The following is a 17,218-nucleotide window of genomic DNA, read 5'->3' on the forward strand; positions in this document are numbered from 1 at the left end:
GGGAAAGCTTGCCTAGAACTTTATCCAGTCCCTGTTACCTATCTGAATAAGAAAAGATTATGTAAGTTTTCTATGGTAGGTATAAAGAATGTAAACACGTCTGAGTTGGAGAACATTATTCATTTTCTTCCAACTTTTGCATGTGTCTTCAAACTACTTGTTTACAACAGGTTTGGCTTATCCTCAGTAATCACAGCCTGAGCCTGTGGTGCAAATTCCCCTCTACTTCAATGTAGCTTGGTTTTGCCTCACTTTTTGTTTTCACACAGGGATCAGGCTGTAAAGAGATTTACAGGTAAGTTCCTTTTTTCTCCCTGCTGATCATAAAAAGGAACAAAGCTGGCTTTCCTTTGTGAACCAGGAGTATCTACATTACTTTTTAACTAAGCTCACTTCCTCGCTTGCCTTTGGCTGTATTTAGAGGCATTTCTAGGGTCTTTCTGATCAAGTGCCTGCCTACCTACCTGTCTGTGTTCTCCTGTATTACCTGTGATTTCTTTTTTAAAATTGAGGGGGAAAGGGGGCAATTTGCTATTACAGAAATGTCTTCTTTATATCCTTGGTTGTAAAATGTCACTATGCTCTCTGCACTCTCTAATAATCAGCTTATAGGAGGGGAGAAACAAGCCTGGAATGTAAGATAGTGTTGGTTGTACAGTACAAACTGGCATCGTTTTTGAAAAGCAGAGTGTAGACGAGACCAAAAACTTCCCCAAGAATTTCATCCCAGTAAATGAGGCATGGCCTAGAGACAAAAACAGCAGCAGATGACTTGGGCTTCAGTCTTCCAACATACATACAATACTTCAGTCCTGTTACTTTTTATAGAATTTCAAATGAAAACAAACAGTTCTTTTTTATCCTGGCTCCTCATGCAATGAAACAAACAAGCCATCGACCCACAGCCCTGATGGGAGCTGAAATTGTTGTTTGTCCAGGATATATTAAAGCAGTTTGGACTATTATTCCCTCCTGCTCTCCTGTTTCTCTCTCCTAAGACACACAGTTCACACAGACAGGCTGTGTTCTTTGGGAACAGGTAGATACCAAAGCTGTGAAGTACCAAGCAGTACTCTTGTGAGGGGCCAAGAAAAACAGAAACTTAACTGTTTTGCATGCTGAACCTCAGAACATTTTGAAATAAATTCTGATTCACTCTGTTTCCAGGAAAAACAAAGCAGATTATGGCACAGTTGTTTTGGGCTTTTCTTATGTTGTTTTTTGGGGGGTTGTGTTTGGTTTGTTGTTGGTTGGTTGTTTTTTTTGGGGGGGGGAGGGGTGTTGTTGTTGTGGTTTTTTTTTAATGGAGGAAAAAGTCTTTACTTTGTTGGCTACACTGTGTATATGAAAATTAGAAAAAAATACTGGTTAGAGCATCAAATAGTTAAAATCAACATTTTCAGCCCAAAGTCACTAAGTATTAACTATTCAAAGCCTCCTTCCTGCTGAGCTATCCTTGACCCCTTGGGATGAGACAACTTTCATGACTTACTTGAATGAGTTACTACAGGTTTGAGGATCGTTTTAACACTCAATGTGTTTGTAACATTAATATGGTAAATAGCTTGGTGTTCAGCATGTGCATGCTCTTGGAGTAAACAGGGCACAGCTGAAAAAAAAGTAGCTGCCTTGTACTGGGGGTGCATGAATTGAAATGCCTGCTCATTCTATACCTATTGAGCCTGAATGGTGTGAAAAACACATGGAGAGCAGCCAAAAGCAGCGGATACATTACTAATTGGGCAGGAGAAAGGAAGAAAAATGGCAAGAGCCACAGCATCTTTTCCTCCTCCTAAGCGTATGAAATTATCTTTGTATGACTAGCACCATCTGAAGTTCACAGCAAGTTAGAGGTCATGGTCAGGCAGAAAGAGAGCAAGCAATGATATGAATGCTCTAAGTATTATCATACTTTACTGGACAAAATAAATGTTTGGACATAGTGAGGGTTGGCATATTTTTGACATAACACATCTGCAGTCATTTTTACCCACTGTGGGGAAATGTGTCTGGCAATTTCCACCTTCCAGCAGAGCCTTTTGCAAACCTCAGGCTGTCTTTGGTGAAAGGTTGAAACCAAACTGCTGGGACATAAGTTGGACCCAGCATGTATCTCAGGGAAGTACCACAGCGTTGTGCAGATTCCCTGTGTCTTCAGGACACCCTTGGGGATACTGGGAAGCCCTGCAAGCTTTTGCTGACCGAGGCTTGAGAATCTCCTTGGAGACCTTGCTGAGGAGATCTGGCTCACCTTGTGGGTGAGCATCTGGTCACTTTGATCTAGGCATTTTGTTACTTGCAAAGCCCCTTCCCTCCCTGCACTGTGTCCGCTGAGGTATGAGAGCCAGATGCCTTTCTGTTGCCTCCCAGGAGGGCTTCTTGATTAAGAAATGTCTTTCTTCCACGTGGTTCAAAGTAGCCTGTGCAATCTGACCTTCAGGGCATAATGCATTTTACCTGGGTTTTAAGGTGGAGGGGAAGTCTAAACCTTGGGAACTGCAGTCTGGTGCCTTTAGAACCACACTTGACTCCTTTCTGGTTTGTTTTTCTCATGGAGAGTATCACCTAGAGTTGTCCATGCTTACAGAGCCTGGGTAAGCCACTGTCTCTATCAAAAGTGATAAAGTAAAATAAGTTTTGACTGGAAGAAAATTATCACCTGCTTAGATTAATTTAATCTCTGTTGCTTTAACTGAAGTGATTCACTCTTGGTTAGATTGGAGCTTGCAGGATACTTCTCTGGGTTTACATTATGAACTTTTCCTTATCTACAGTTCACACTTTTGCATAGAGGCTATATGATAATGTTTATTTGTTGAACAAATTGCCGTAATCTGTAATGAAGCAATATATATAACAGTACACCTACTTAGATGACTTAAAAGGTATATTCTTAGCATGAACTGATGAAAAGGGAAAAAATATATTATGATCAAATTTTCCCCTTCTCACTAGAATTACATAGCCTGATAAAAATATACAATAATATAGACTTTCACCAGTAAATAAATTCTTCCTGCTTAAATGATTTTTATTTCAGTCAACATTTTCCAAGGAAAATGTCAACTGGAAAAAGTGTTTCTGAATTTTTCTGACCTTGTCTGTAAAGATCCCCCTAAGCACTCCCTTGTTTCCTGCTCAGTGATGATCTCACTCAAAGCTGCCTATACTTACTCCTGGAAACTTCCATGCCACCTATCTTCTTCTGAACCCCCTCCAGCCTCTCGGCCAAGCAAACGGGCTTCAGTTTCCTGCTGCCTTATCCAGAAATAATGTTTCCTAAAAGTTTCTTTCCTCAAACACTTCAACACCAAACCTATCAACAGTCCCTTCTCTCCATAGTAAACTGTGTACTGCACCAATGAATAAAGGGACTAAGGGAAGATAAGCAAAGATGTGCTTTCTGTGATTTTCACAGCATTTGAGCAAGGCTGGGCTTCAGTCACACACCAAAGGTATACCAGCATGTGGGAGGAGGTGTCTGAGTGATACAGAGCACTTGCAATTCTGATTCATTTTTTTAGGCAAATGTCAAAACATTCTCACAACAATGCAAAAGCTTAGGATGAAAAAAAAAAGAAAAACTTCTAAGGCAATATTTCATTTTACTACCATATTGAGTTTCATTAACTGTCATACTTGGTGGCCTCTACCATACATGGCAGCTGGTCCTTTGACTCTTCCCAGCTTACTGTTTTTAGATCACAACTCCTCTTCCCCTAAGATTAGGCAGGAAGTCAATTGTTACAAGGGTTTCTGTTTATGAATCATAAATTAACATAGCAAATGTCAGCTCATGGGTGCTAGTTTTCAGTGTCCATTACCTGTCATGAAATGAGCTACATAAATGGTGCTGAAAGCTTTTATCACATCACAGAAAAGAGTCAAAGACTGAAATAGCCTGCTGTGTAAAAATGCTTCCACAAGAGTAGTGAATACAACTCAGGCAGGTGTGGGAAAGCTAACAATGATATTTTTATCTATATATAATGGACAAACAAAAGGCTTCAGGTCTGGTTCTCATTCACACTGTGGCCCTTTTATACTCTAATGGGAAATGTAGAGGCCAGAAAGGTTTCTTCAGCTGGCAGCATCACACCATGAGCTCTAAGTTGAGGTCTGTTTGGTTTTATCTGTGCAAACAGATTCCAACAAGTAAAATTTGTAGTATTATGCCATAATTCAGCTAGCTTTGCAAAGGTCTAAAGGTCTGTCATACTGCCAGAAATATATCTAATTTTTCCTCATACTCTTGCTTTTCTTGAGATAATTATGCCAACACAATTAAGGCTACTAGCCTCAGTCCCTGTCTTCAATACAGGTAAAAACATTATTGGTGCTTCAGCCCAAGTCTTGAGGAGTGCTTGGTCCTTGAAGTTTGTTCATACTCTGCTCTATTCTTGCAGTTTTAAAAAAAACAAACCAACCAACAAACTAACAAAAAAATCCATAAGAGATGTCCTGAACCTTAAATATACATTTTAGGAACAAAAAGCTCTAAAATTTAGTGTTGAGGTCTTTTCCTGTCAGTGTAAAATGACCAAAGCTGTGACTTGATCATGACCCGGAATAATATTTATTGGTAGTAAAATCTCCCTCCCTTTTGCAAGGTCTCAGGTGATAGGGAACATAAAATCTTAATTTAAGACAATTTCTTAGTTTTTATGTACAGAAATCGAAGAAATCATTTCAGTGGAGCAATTCCAGTGATATATCCCACTACTGTACCGTAGTGCGGAGTTCTGCCTTTGCAGATACAGCTCTGATTGGTAAACTGTGAAAATGTACAACTGGGGCGCTATGCCTTTAATTACTGTGTTACTTCTTTGGGTCTTACAAATATGATTACATATTCAAGGAAAAGCTTCTATTTCTGATTGCTTTATACGGTCTTAAGATACTTAAGAAACCCAAGATGTCACATAAAGACTGACAGTGTCACAGAAGTCAATAACCTTTGTGTTCTCACTAGAAACTTTGATTTAAGCATAATACATACTATATGAGCTCAAACATTAACACTGAAATCCACAAAAAAGTTGGGAAGAAGGACCAGATCCTCATTTCCCAGCCTCAGAAGAAAACAGTGGTCAAAGATTCAGAATTTGTCGAGTTCCTAAAACTTCAGGTGCTATGAACAGAAACTTCTTTTATCTTACTTTGATCAGCTTAAGACAATATGTGCCATTGAATGGCTCTGGTTTAGTTATCTTTTTCTATTGATTACTAGCTCCATCTTGCTGAATGGCAGGTTAGGCATGCTGAAAAGCAGAGGCAGATTTGAGCCACACTGTGAAGAGGGGATCATTCGAAATAAGCAGTGGTGACAAAGGTGTAGGATGCAGGTTGTTCACAGGCAGGCCCTGATGACATTTTTTGGAGGTGCATAAGTAAAAACAACATGGATGAGGAAGCATTTCACAGTATAAGCATGATGCATCCATACTCTGGTAAAGACGTGGTGGCACTGTATATGTTGATGACATAGACAAGCAAGCTGATCTGTGGTAGGGAATGTCATAGTCAAAGCCCTATAAAACAGAGCAGACATCTCCCTTATCTTGTTTTAGATTCCTAGATAGCATGTTTTTTATATAAGAACCTTGTTCATCTGCTTCAGTGTGTAATTTACATCCTTTAACAATAACTGAACTGTATGTGTGATGGAAAGAGTACATCATGTTGTGTAATCTTGCATTGGATTCCACACTGCACAGCATCTTCTATGGGATTTAACCCAAAAGGCTTCATCAGTACGAGTCAGGCTGGCATGTATTTATTTAGGATATTCCAACTTGAAATATACACATGTACTATATAATATATGTACGTAAGCCTCATGCTTCCCAGAAGAGTGGGGGTACTGTCACATACCCTGGAATAGTTGATTTCTATAGAAGCAATAAACTTGGCACCCCTCAGGAACACTAGCCTTGCTATACAGATGCAAGGATAAGATAATTTCAGCTGTCTAAAAGTTAAAGATCTAGTTTCAGCTTATCAGGCACTGCAAGGAGTTGGGCACCTCCAGGCACTAGAAGAAGAAGAGGCAGACTCACTGTGTGGAGGTATCCAGCTCTCTCCGCTGACTCTGGTGCCTTAGCAAACTAGCTCAGGCTAGACAGAAACCTTTCAGAGGACTAACATGAACAAAGAAGAAATTTCAGCCTACAGAATCCAACAATTGGTCTTGCAGTGGATATACCTTTAGAAATGTCTCAATTTGGTAGATGCTTGGCAGCCAGGTCTGAACTTAGATCTCATAGTGAGGTTTCCAGATGTCTGGTATTCACAGGCGAATTTTAAAAAAGTGTATCTCCAAGTTTATTTCAGAGAAAACTCACTATTAGATAAAGAAGCATCATTCAAGGTATCCCAGGTGTGCAGTAGGTAGAGCCATCCTGGAAAAGAATTCCTCCAAAAAAGAAATCACTTGTTATCAATGCTGATGCTGAACATAGCCTGTAAGCAGAACAAGTTAATTCTCACCATGCTGTAGGTCCTCAACACGCTTTGCAGTCAGATGAACAAAGAAGAGGAAAACTTTAGATCTGCTCTAAATGATTACAGATCTAACAGCAAGTGAGACATGATACAACACAAAGGAGGAACTTGCTAGGTGAACATAAAGATGAGCAGATGTTTGTTGAAATTGTAATGTGTCTCAAAACAGGTGTGTTTTCAGGATTTGGTTGGAATCTGGTGAAGGGGGGAATTTCATGTATGTCAAATAGGAATGGCATAAGAGAAGTATAAACCATGAAGGGGGCAAAAAGTCACAAAAAACAGGCATTGCTGAGAAAGAGGAATGAGATACCAACAAAGAGTAAAAGAAAGAAGAGCTATGGGGGGCAGGGCAGTAGCTGTGGAAAGGTTAGGCTGTGAGCTTTATGGGTATGAAGTAATGAAAAGGTGTTTGCATTAATGAAGGGGAAATTATGGTCAAAATAGCAGAAAGGAAATAAGATCTTTACCCTAGAAGTATGAGTGATTTGGTCATGGAACAGATAAGAAGGACTGTGAACAAGAGGCACATTGGGAAATAATTAATAAACTGAAATTCTGGACTTGAAAAGGTGGATCTTGCAGATGCTGTGGCATCAAGCTGCCTGCAAACAAGAAGTCAAGCATACAGCAGTGGAGCAGAGGAAGTGCTTTCAGAAACGACATGTCCTTTTGGGAAAGATTGTGTTTGACAGTGTGTCACTAAAGCAGTGAATGAAGGACTTTTCTGCATTGCCATTAAGCTGTCATCTGACTGGTGGAGTCATGGTCTGTACGACTTTCAGCAATAGCACTATCTTAACCCCGTTTGAAATACGCTGCTGCAATTTGATATATTCATGGTCCTGCTTAGCTACTTTTTGCAACCACTTATCTTTAGCAATTGTCTACAAAATATGAATTCTGTTCAACAGCACTAAAACAACATATAAACAGCACTAAAATAACATAAATGTCTACTAGGTCTAGTTACATGTTTCCCATCAAGTGTGTTTTTCAATGAAAATGGAGGCTTTATTAAATTAAATATTACAGGAAAAGCACAGTGTTAGGGATCAAAAAGTTTGATTTTTCCACTGAAAGAATGATCTCTTGTGGGAGATGTAGTTGATTTCCTCATACCCCAGTTATTCTTTATGCCTGGCCTCCTCAGCCAGACAATATTTCCATTGATGTATCAAGCCTTATAACAAGGCGACAGAAAGTAATTGGGGAATGGTGGTATTTTTTGTTCTCATAAATCAGGCTGCTTGGAAAACATCAAAGTGACTTCTGAAATTCACAGCATCTGTAAAACTCACAAAAACCAAGGTAGAAGTTGCTGAATATTGTAGAATTTTAAAAATAAGTTTGTGGTATTCTGAATGTAGTTGGAAACTATTCTCAGCAGAACATGAACAATGTTCTATTCAGTCTAATCACTTCAGTGATCAAAGCTAGACCTTCCCAAGTTCCCAACTGTAAAGCATTGCGGAGCTTTTGAGATGACATGGGTTCATAAAGGAACCATCATAAAGATAAGGTATGTGTAAATAAACAAGCAAAATAGCCTCCTTTGAGTATAAGGAAATGTAGTAACTTTGAAAAACAGCAGGAACTTTTTTTCTTGTTTGGGCACATCATCGCTGCTGGGCTTTTTTCACCCTCTTGTAACATAGCACCACAAAGCTTTTATGGAGGTTCCCAAGAAACTATAGGACAAAGGAAAACGACAAGTGAATCACACAGTTATGTCCCCAGATCACAACAACAGGGACAGGCATTGCTTCTGCTGTGTTCTCCTAGAGGAACAGTTCATTGCACAAGTTTTACTTGCTCCCAAACCAGCCAGGAAACTCATGTGGTCTTTACAGCTACAGAAGGCTGAGATTTTTCAGCCAAAAGTCTTAACGGCTGCAAATGTTGATTTAGGTCAGATGAAAGATATAATGAATTCATGTGAACAAGATAGAGCACCTTAGACTGAAGAAGTCTGAAAATAATTTTGAAAAGTAAAAACTTTCGTTTTGACTTTGTGAAAGTAAGATGTTGCAACCTGTCACTTCAAGCAATGTTTTGTTCCTCACCTGATTTACATTACACACACACACACACACACACACACACACACACACACACACACATCTCTCTACAAACGTCAAAGCAAAATTAAAGGTTTAGTTTTGGTTTGAACAAACAGCATCTTCAGTCCAGAATGATTTTTTTATTACTATTTTTTTAAAAAATCGAAACCTTTTTCTTTTTTTTTTTGTTTGTTTTGGTATTTTTGGTTTGGCGAGAAAATAAAAAAACATTGATGTGCACCAGTACATTCATGCTATTTCCTCCCTTTCAGAAGCCACAGTCTCTGCAGCAGACTGAGGGGTCTGTGTCATGGAAATTGGCAGGGATCGAGTAATTTGGGAAAGCAATGAGGAAAACAAATATTCTCTTCCCTCTGATTCCTTGGGAGTTTATCTGGAAGACATACAAACCTGGACTGTGTAACCTCCCAGTCAACAAACTCAGGAAACAGCTTTTTCTTAAACACTATGTATTTTTTATTCCAGTTTTTGCAATATGAGTGATAATAAGATTCTGTATAATGATAAAATTTTGTGGATGGAAAGGATAAATAATTAACCTAGCATATTCCTTCACAACAAAGGGATAAAAAACAGCCCGCATACTTAAATCCACAGGCTAATTTCAGCTTAACTTGGCAGGTGAACAGAGGCTTCAGAAACTATGTTCCAACAAGCTTCATGAAACTAGGTGGCTCTGTAAGTCAGAGAGATGTCATTAATCCCTTCACTGAGAAGAGGAAATCAAGGGGGACCTGCTTTGACCAGACATCAGAGAATCCCCATGGAAGTGAGTGCAATGAAATAGACTGCATGGAGCTTGCGTGTTGTTACAGCCCTGGGGTTCACCCTGGAGATGCAGCAGCAGGAGGGGACAGGGCTTTGCTGGCTCCTTCCCCATGGTCTGGGGTCTCCTGCCACCCCATGAACTACAATGGAAGCTCTTGTAGGAAGGCAGGCATGGGCAGGGGTGGAAAGGTTCTAGCCCTGCAGCCTTCTCTCTGCCAGGCTGCTGTGGCCAACAAGAGAAGCCCTTTGCAGCCAGTCCACCACCTTTCACCAGGATGCTCATGGCTTGAAATACCCTATTAAAGGGAGCTCAGGATGACACAGCTGAAAACTATCACTTCCATTTTAAACTCCCCAACATTTCTCATCATTAAGCTTTGATTTTTTTTTCATCCCTCTCATAAAATATCGATGTGTTCAAGAGTGTTACTAACGTACTTTATAAGAACAGAAGGGAAACATATCAGCTAGCAGCTTACGCTACTTTTACTTTATAATTATTAATTTTAAAATCTCCTTAGCACTCCACAAATACAGCTCAGAGTCCCAACCAAGCAACCAGGCTTGGACCCCATGCACCTCCACAGGTGGGCAGAAACAGTGTTCCCATGGACAACCCTGGGACTCTTCTCTGTTTCTTCTCTGAAATAACAGGTATAACTGAACTCCTCTGGAGGCCTTTCTTCCCTCTTCTCTACACATGCTCCCCCTCCTTCCCCCCAAATGTGCAGAAGTGGAAAAAAGGGCATTTTTCCATTCATTGCATGGTGAGTATGAAAGCTTGGCACACAAGTGAGCTATGTACTGGAATTTGGGTGGGTCTAGGAAAAAGCACAGACTTCAGTGGAAAACATATATGGGTGTGTGTGTATGTGTGAGAAAAAGCCTTTTAAACCTTAAATTAACCACATCCATGGATTGGTGAGGGGAAAAAAACAAGAAAGCTGCCCTGAAATTAGACTTTGGGCAGTACTGAGAATAAGTAACCCTACAGCAACATGAAACTGTCATTGGTATTTTGAGACCACTTCAAAGAGGCAGGTGAGAGCCCCCAGTTTATACACCAGTGCAGCATTTTAATGCTTTATAGGACCCTCGTGACCATTTCTGTCCATCTGGGAGCTGTGGCTATCTCCTGCGGGGCCAGTGAGGAGGAAATGCTTGGCTGGGGCAGTAGCAGGACCAGACTGTAAGTGGGGCCAGGGATGGAGATGGGGATGGGGACACCCTGCATGAGCCCCAGGATGGCTTGAGCAAAGCTCAAGGGGAGACTTGATAGTGTGAGGACTTTGCTCCAAGACCATAGCTATGGGTTGCGGCTACTGGTCATTGTGGATGTGGCCCAGACTTGCCATTTGAGAAAATTATTTTGTGTTGAGACTTTATTAAGGGTAATAATGGCATAAAGGGAAACATATGTAGAAGATACATTCACGACTTAACTCGAGATAACACCAAAATCTCCCACATTGATACCCTGTATTTGCGACTGATTGTGCTTTACAGAATAGGCAATGCATCATCTATATTTATAAGATTTATTATTATTATTTAATTTTTTATTATAGATAAAAAAATTATTATTATTATAAGAACACACATATCATGAAGCAATATTTTAAATAGTAAAAATGAACCTATGTTTTCTATGTAAGTGCATATAGATTTTTGCCTGTGAAATACCACATCCTGATTTTATTGGACACTATTGAACTTTCTTTCCAGCATTTAAAAGTTTTAACATTTTGGGTTTGTTACGTAGCTACCAAATATTTGTTTGAGATCAAGTAGAACTTGATCTCTGTTTATCAGACCTGGACAATCAAGGGAAATGGGTGCTTGGTGCAATCTGACATCTTTGTAGTGCAGAGAAAATGGAGTAGGAATGAACAGGTTTGAAGCTGTTGTGTCCCTCAGAGAGAACACTGGCCACACAATAATACAGTATAAAGAAAATTCAAGTAATCTGTATGCGTCTCTGTTATGCTGGTAGCACCGTCTGTGTTTTGCCGAAGAGAGAAAGACATGCAATTTAAAAATCATTAGGTTTGGGTGAGGGAAATGGATACTTTGTCTCACAGGCTGCATTTTGCTAGCATGAAAGACCAGTCACTTTCTGAAAACGTTTTCCACTGTATGAACTTGTTCACACAGGTAGAGCAATTCTTCATAACCAAATAACTTCCTGAGAAAATCAGCTTGTAACAAGTTTTAAGATGAAACCAAGACAAACCCATCCTCCTTTCTTGTGCTTTGTTAGTATTGCAAAAATCACAAGGCCAAATTCACTAGTGTGCCCTGGCCATGAAGAGAAGCCATAAATTTGGCTTAATTAGCAGGTTATTCTGCCCTTCTTGTTACTCTGCCTTGATGAAACAGTACAAAACAGCTGCACCATACAAGTAAGAGAGACCCAGAAACTGTCACAGAGGGAAAGCTTTATTAGTGTTACAAGGTCCCTCTTCCTGCTGAGTCAAGGTGTGCTGTTTCCCCAGTTAGATTTGATTCTGTCTGCGTTAGGTATTAGATGAACAAAAGGATATACAGACCTTTAAATAAAATGCTTTTTCCCTTGCCAGTTTCCTTGCCTTTTGCAGCACTACCTTTATTTTAAGTACTATTGAGGCTTTTACATATTTAATATTTTTTTTTTGGTGGAAAATTCTTTTCATAGACTGGTATTTCAGTTCTGAGATTTAGTGACTGCATAGCAACAGAGAATTATAAGCATGCCTATTTCGGCAGTGTTTGCAAATGTGTACATACAGTGGGATATTTGTGGGCTACTAAGGTCATTCCTCTACCAGTGTAATATCTTGTGGTATGGGCTAAAGGAGTGCTGTGATTTACGGGAAAAGTAGCTTTCATCTGCCACAGCAGAAGCCTGACACCCTGCAGGGAGCCTCACCTCACAGCCACACCTACGCTGAGCCATGAGAGCCCTGGTGTGCAATGACTAATTAAAAAACAAAACCCAACTTGACTGGCATACAGTGCATACATCATGCAATGAATTGGCATCACAAATGGTAATTAAAAAGAGAGCTGCTGAGCCACTGGATATATTAATATTGTGGGGTTGACATACAGGTAGGAACTGATGTCTCTGCTCACCAGAGTGAGATGAGGCTGGTGCTGGGACCTGGTGTCCAAACCAGGGTTTGATGTTCCAGGTATTTGTAGCCCACAAAAGGGAAGAGGCACAAACCACTCTAAATGATTTGAAATATCACACTGATGCCTGATAAATATTTTTCATGTACCACCCATGGTAGCTGAGAAACAGGGAGAAGTGGCCCTGGGAAAGGCAGGCTGCAGATGTTTTAGCCAGCTTTCACGGACTATCAGCAAAGGGCTATTTTTTCTCCCTGCCTCTTGCATAAACATGACTAGGCACATTACTATTCATTTTCAGCTACCTGCTGACAATTTCAATTAAAAATCTAGGAAGTGTCTGGTTTTCATTTTGTTTACTTGTTTGTTTTCAAATGAAACCAGATTTTTATTTGACCAAGAAATTAATTTGGAGAAAAAAGTGAACAAACAAAAAAAGAGACCAGACAAGCTTTCTGTCCCACTAACCCTTCTTCAGGTCTGAAACAAAAGCAGCAAATTTCAAAACAACTGCAAATTGGCAAATCAGTCACTATGAATTTAACTTTATTATTATCACCATTATTCAGTGGTAAAGTAGGTCTCTGCCAGTTTGTGAAGTGATGGGTGGGCACTCTGGAGGTTAAAAACAAGGTGCTGTCCTTTACCTGCTGTGAAAGAAGGGAAGACAAGGACACTGCCAACCTACGGTGAGCAAGGAATGACGGTCCCAGTGAACTTAAGCAGCAGTCCAGTCTGGGACGTTTGTGCTCCGCACTGACTTGGGAGGGAACTCCCTTCCCTACAAACTTTGTCGAACTTAATACCTGAGCAGTAGATGGGCTCACACTCATTATTTTCTATATTGCTATAAAAGCTGCCAGAATGTGACTAAAATACTAGAAGGAAACAGTCATCCCTCAGCTGTGTACAGAAACATGAAACTGCCTTGGCACATGAGCTTGTGCAGTCAGATTATAGCCAGGTGATTTATAACAGGCAGTATATAAATAAGCATAAAGAGAGGTAAACCGACCCAACCACCTTGAGTCCCAGCCCTGAAAACAGAGAAAAGAGCAGCACAGCCCCTCTGGCTGCCTCTGCCTGGCTGGTTCTCCCCCAAGAGCTGTGCTCCAGCAAGGTGGCCCGTCCCCGCGCCAGGATGGGAAAGGTAGTGGGAGATGTGTGGAAGCATGCTCTCACAGCAGCTGGAGCAGCTGGCTGGCAAAGGGCCCGTTCCCAAAAAAGGAATAAAGCATTTAAGTAGGACTTAGGTAGGTCTTAGTTGACTAAGTGAAAAACTATTTTGCAGAAAATCCCTGCCCAGCTTCTGTTTCTGTTTTGTGCTGGAAGTGCTTGACATGTACAGGTGTTTCCATTTCTGACCCTCATTTTGCTGGGCACCCAACAGCTCTGCATTTCAGCATAACACAAAGCACCCTGTAAGATACCAAATGGATTAGTTGATCTTGTGTCTAAGCAAGAAAAGCCAGAAACAAGACATTCCTTGGCTTGTCTTCAGCCTTCTCCCAACATACCCTCTTTTCTTCTCCACCTTCCTCCTGCACAGCAAGACTTCCTGAAGTGTGGGGCTGCTTCCACTTGTGTTCCCAAATCTGACCATCGAAGGAGGTGGAGGTGAGACTCTTCTCTGTGTCTGAGGTGATTTGTTCCCACATTTCCACCCTTGCAGTGGAGTTCACTGGTAAGAAACTGGGGAGATGGGGAGGGGAGATGCACTTCCTAATGAAGCTGCATCACTGTATGGATGAGGCCAGAAAGCAAGGAGGCATCATCATTACTCTATGGCCAAGCTGTTAGGATGCTCATCTGGCCACAGAGAGTGTGAGTTTCAGTTTCTGCACCAAGAATTGCTTGTGTTTACACTCTGACTTCCTGAAAGAAAAGACACCAAAACTGTCTTAACATGGGTGAAGAATATTCCCAAAACATATTTTCTTGGCTTTGATTTTGGAAACACTTATTTTGTTTTGACTGACACATTAAGCAAACGAATAAAAAAAGTGTGTTCGCTTGTGACCAGTCTTGAGGAAAACCTCAGCCCAAAGGCTTGAAGCCTTGCAAAATTTGAAACCACTGAAAACATTCATATAATGGAAAGATCAGGAATAGGTGCTGCGAACCTACCGTAAGATACTTGCAGAACATAAAATAGTATTCAGTTTTTTGAGAAACAGCTCTGCTGCCACAGCTACACACTTGTCTGGTAGTGGTGTAAGCACGATGAATTTGGATCTTCTGATTCACAGACGGGGGCAAAGAAGAGAGGAATGGGATACTAAACAAAATGGGGGAAAGCAGGAAAATGAGAGATACCCTCGTGGGAAAGAAATACTTCAAGGAGAAAGAAGGGTAAGATATAGCTACTGAAAACCCCCAAAGGCATCCTAGAAAGAAAGAGTGAAGAAATAGTGGCAGGGACTACAAAACAGGACAACAGTAGGTGTTAAGCTCTCTGAAGGTCCAGTCCTGGCTTTAGTATTGACTGCTAACGTTGATTGGGACAGGACATTGCTCCCATCATCCCTTAGCTCAGTTCCTTCTCCGTGGTGGTGTTGAGATGGTTGCCTGTGCCAGACACCTGCGGTGGGGGGTCACTGATGTTCCTACAGCAGGTCAAAGATGTAAATGAAAGTGGAAGTACAGGTTGTGAGCTTGATAAGCCTAATGCAACAATAACGTCCCTTTCAGCCTTGCAGAGTAGTTCTGGCACCCGGCTCCCCAGAAACAGAAAGGACAGGCTCTTGAGAGTCTGTTTAGACTTGCCCATGTAGAAAGAGCCAGGTAAGGTTTGAACAGCAAGAACGAGCAAGGGCTTAGTGGGTGGGAAAAGCATCACATCAGAGGTAAGTTTTAAATGCTTAACTGTGCTCGTGAAGTGTTTGAAACTTGAAAGAGTTTGAAGCAACAATACGCCGGAAAGGGAGACATTCAAAAGTATTGAATGTTACACTACTGCAGGAAAGCCATTTGTAAATACAAAAGAGCAGAACAGGTTTGTGGGGAACCTTTCTCTCTTTTCCAGCAGTGTTGTATAAACCATATTACCAAACAAAAAAATGAAAGTTTTGGAAACTGGTCAATTTATATACTTCTTTCTGAAAGGAGACTTTGGTGTTCTTGAAGGTTCCCAGACTGAAGACTCTGCATGACCAAGTCCCTGTTTACCCTCAGAGCCCACGGCAGAGGCTGGAGGGCAGGTTTTTGGAAGGGTGGGTGGCTCACTTGCAGTGTGTTAGCTGTTCAGCATGTGCTTTTTCTCCACTTGGAGGCCTGACCCAGACACCTGTGACATCACTGGAAGCTTCTCCATTAACCTCAATAAGATTTTAATCATCTTTTGCCTTCTCTCTGCCTGCTTGGTTGTTTTCCTATTTGCTTCCATCCCTTTAGATTCCAAGGCTCATTTACATAAAGCAAGAGTTAGTGCAAAGCCTTGCATCCTGTCCTTAGAAAGAACAAGATGCCTGTACAAATATTCCTCAGAAACAGTGTATCATGAGACTTCTCCAGCTTTAATTCATCTTCCATGGCCAGATGTCAGGCAGCAGCCTGGGAGACATCAAGATGGATTTGAGTTTTTAATTCATTAACAGTGGTCTGAAAATTGTTGTTGCCTTGGCTCTGCCGAGTGACGAAAAACATGCTGCTAAATGCCCCACGGCACTACTTGCCCCCGCCTCTGGTGCAGCCAGTTCTCAGCCCCTGGATGCTACCCTGCTGGTAGGCTCGGCCGTGCCTCTGTTTTCATCCGCTCCTGGGTGCCCAGGCCCGGGATGTGTCACCATTCACAGAGCTGCCCGCAGCGATGGGCAGCTGTGGAGGGGTGGGGGAGCTAAAGGCGCAGCTTTGGGAATGGATTTTGACATAAGGAGGTATTTACAGTTCTCCCAGTTCAGTCCTTTTGTGAAAGAAAATAAAAAAGTGTTAATTTAGTTTTTTAAGTCAGTATCTTTCACAATGTGACTGCCTGCCAGCCTGCCTACCTATCACCACTCTCAGTGATGATCAGTCCTGTCAGAGAAGGGCTCTTTTAGGAAGTCCGGGGTAGCGATGTCCAGCTGTGTGTCTGCAGCTGGTGGTGGAGGCGAAGCACCCTTCTGCAGCCACTGCTTCCCTCCCTCTGCCTCTGCCCTCCCTTTCATATTCCATAGCTCAGCTGCAGAGGATGACTTTGCTGGCTGACAACTGTGCAGCACAGCCTGGTGCATAGCCCAGAGGGAGGAGGGTGTTCATGCTAGGCAGAGCACTGGGAATTCAGGAGGCAGGAGGGACTTTTATAACCTACTGAACCACATCAGACGTAGGAAAGATTTAAAGATTATGTAGTTCTTTTCAATATTCAATATTTTCTTTCCTCACCCCTGCTATTTTTTTTTTTAATACCAAGTCTGCTAATGCTTTATGCTGGTTGAAAAAATAGTTCAAGATTTGCCCCTGAATCAGAGTGGCAGCGAAGCATGCGTGAGGTTTTGCTCAAGTGGCAAATCGTATCTGATTTGAAAAAAAGAAAACAGCTGAGGCCATTTGAACAAGTCATGCTTCTGTACACTTTTAATCAGTTGTGTCTGCCAAGAGATCTTGCACAAGCAAATTTGGCTTCATGAAACAGGAACATTTTTGCATGTATGCAAGCTGGCTTCGACTTCTTAATAATGTGGTCTCTGGAAGCAGTGTTAATGTGCTTGTTATATCCCTGGCTGCTGGAATTGCCTTAATATCAAGGTATTCATGGTTGGTGGTTTGGT

General features: G+C 41.3%; 1 protein-coding gene across 4 annotated transcripts in view; it reads left to right on the forward strand.

Moving 5' to 3' along the window:
• KCNJ15 (potassium inwardly rectifying channel subfamily J member 15) overlaps nt 1–17,218 on the forward strand; it is a 69,337-nt gene that overhangs the window by 45,692 nt on the left and 6,427 nt on the right. The window contains exon 1 of one of the 4 annotated variants that reach the window (XM_080376656.1): nt 8,609–17,216. The exons of 2 other annotated variants lie outside the window; for them this stretch is intronic. In XM_080376656.1, coding sequence (XP_080232782.1) covers nt 17,074–17,216 — 143 coding nt within the window. In that variant the 5' untranslated portion in view covers nt 8,609–17,073. Of the gene's footprint in view, nt 1–8,608; nt 17,217–17,218 lie in introns of those variants that run through there. One more of the 4 variants, XM_080376652.1, reaches the window with a different exon arrangement.

This window comes from Falco punctatus, assembly GCF_963210335.1.
Source record: "Falco punctatus genome assembly, chromosome: 2".
Classification (NCBI taxonomy): Eukaryota; Metazoa; Chordata; class Aves; order Falconiformes; family Falconidae; genus Falco; species Falco punctatus.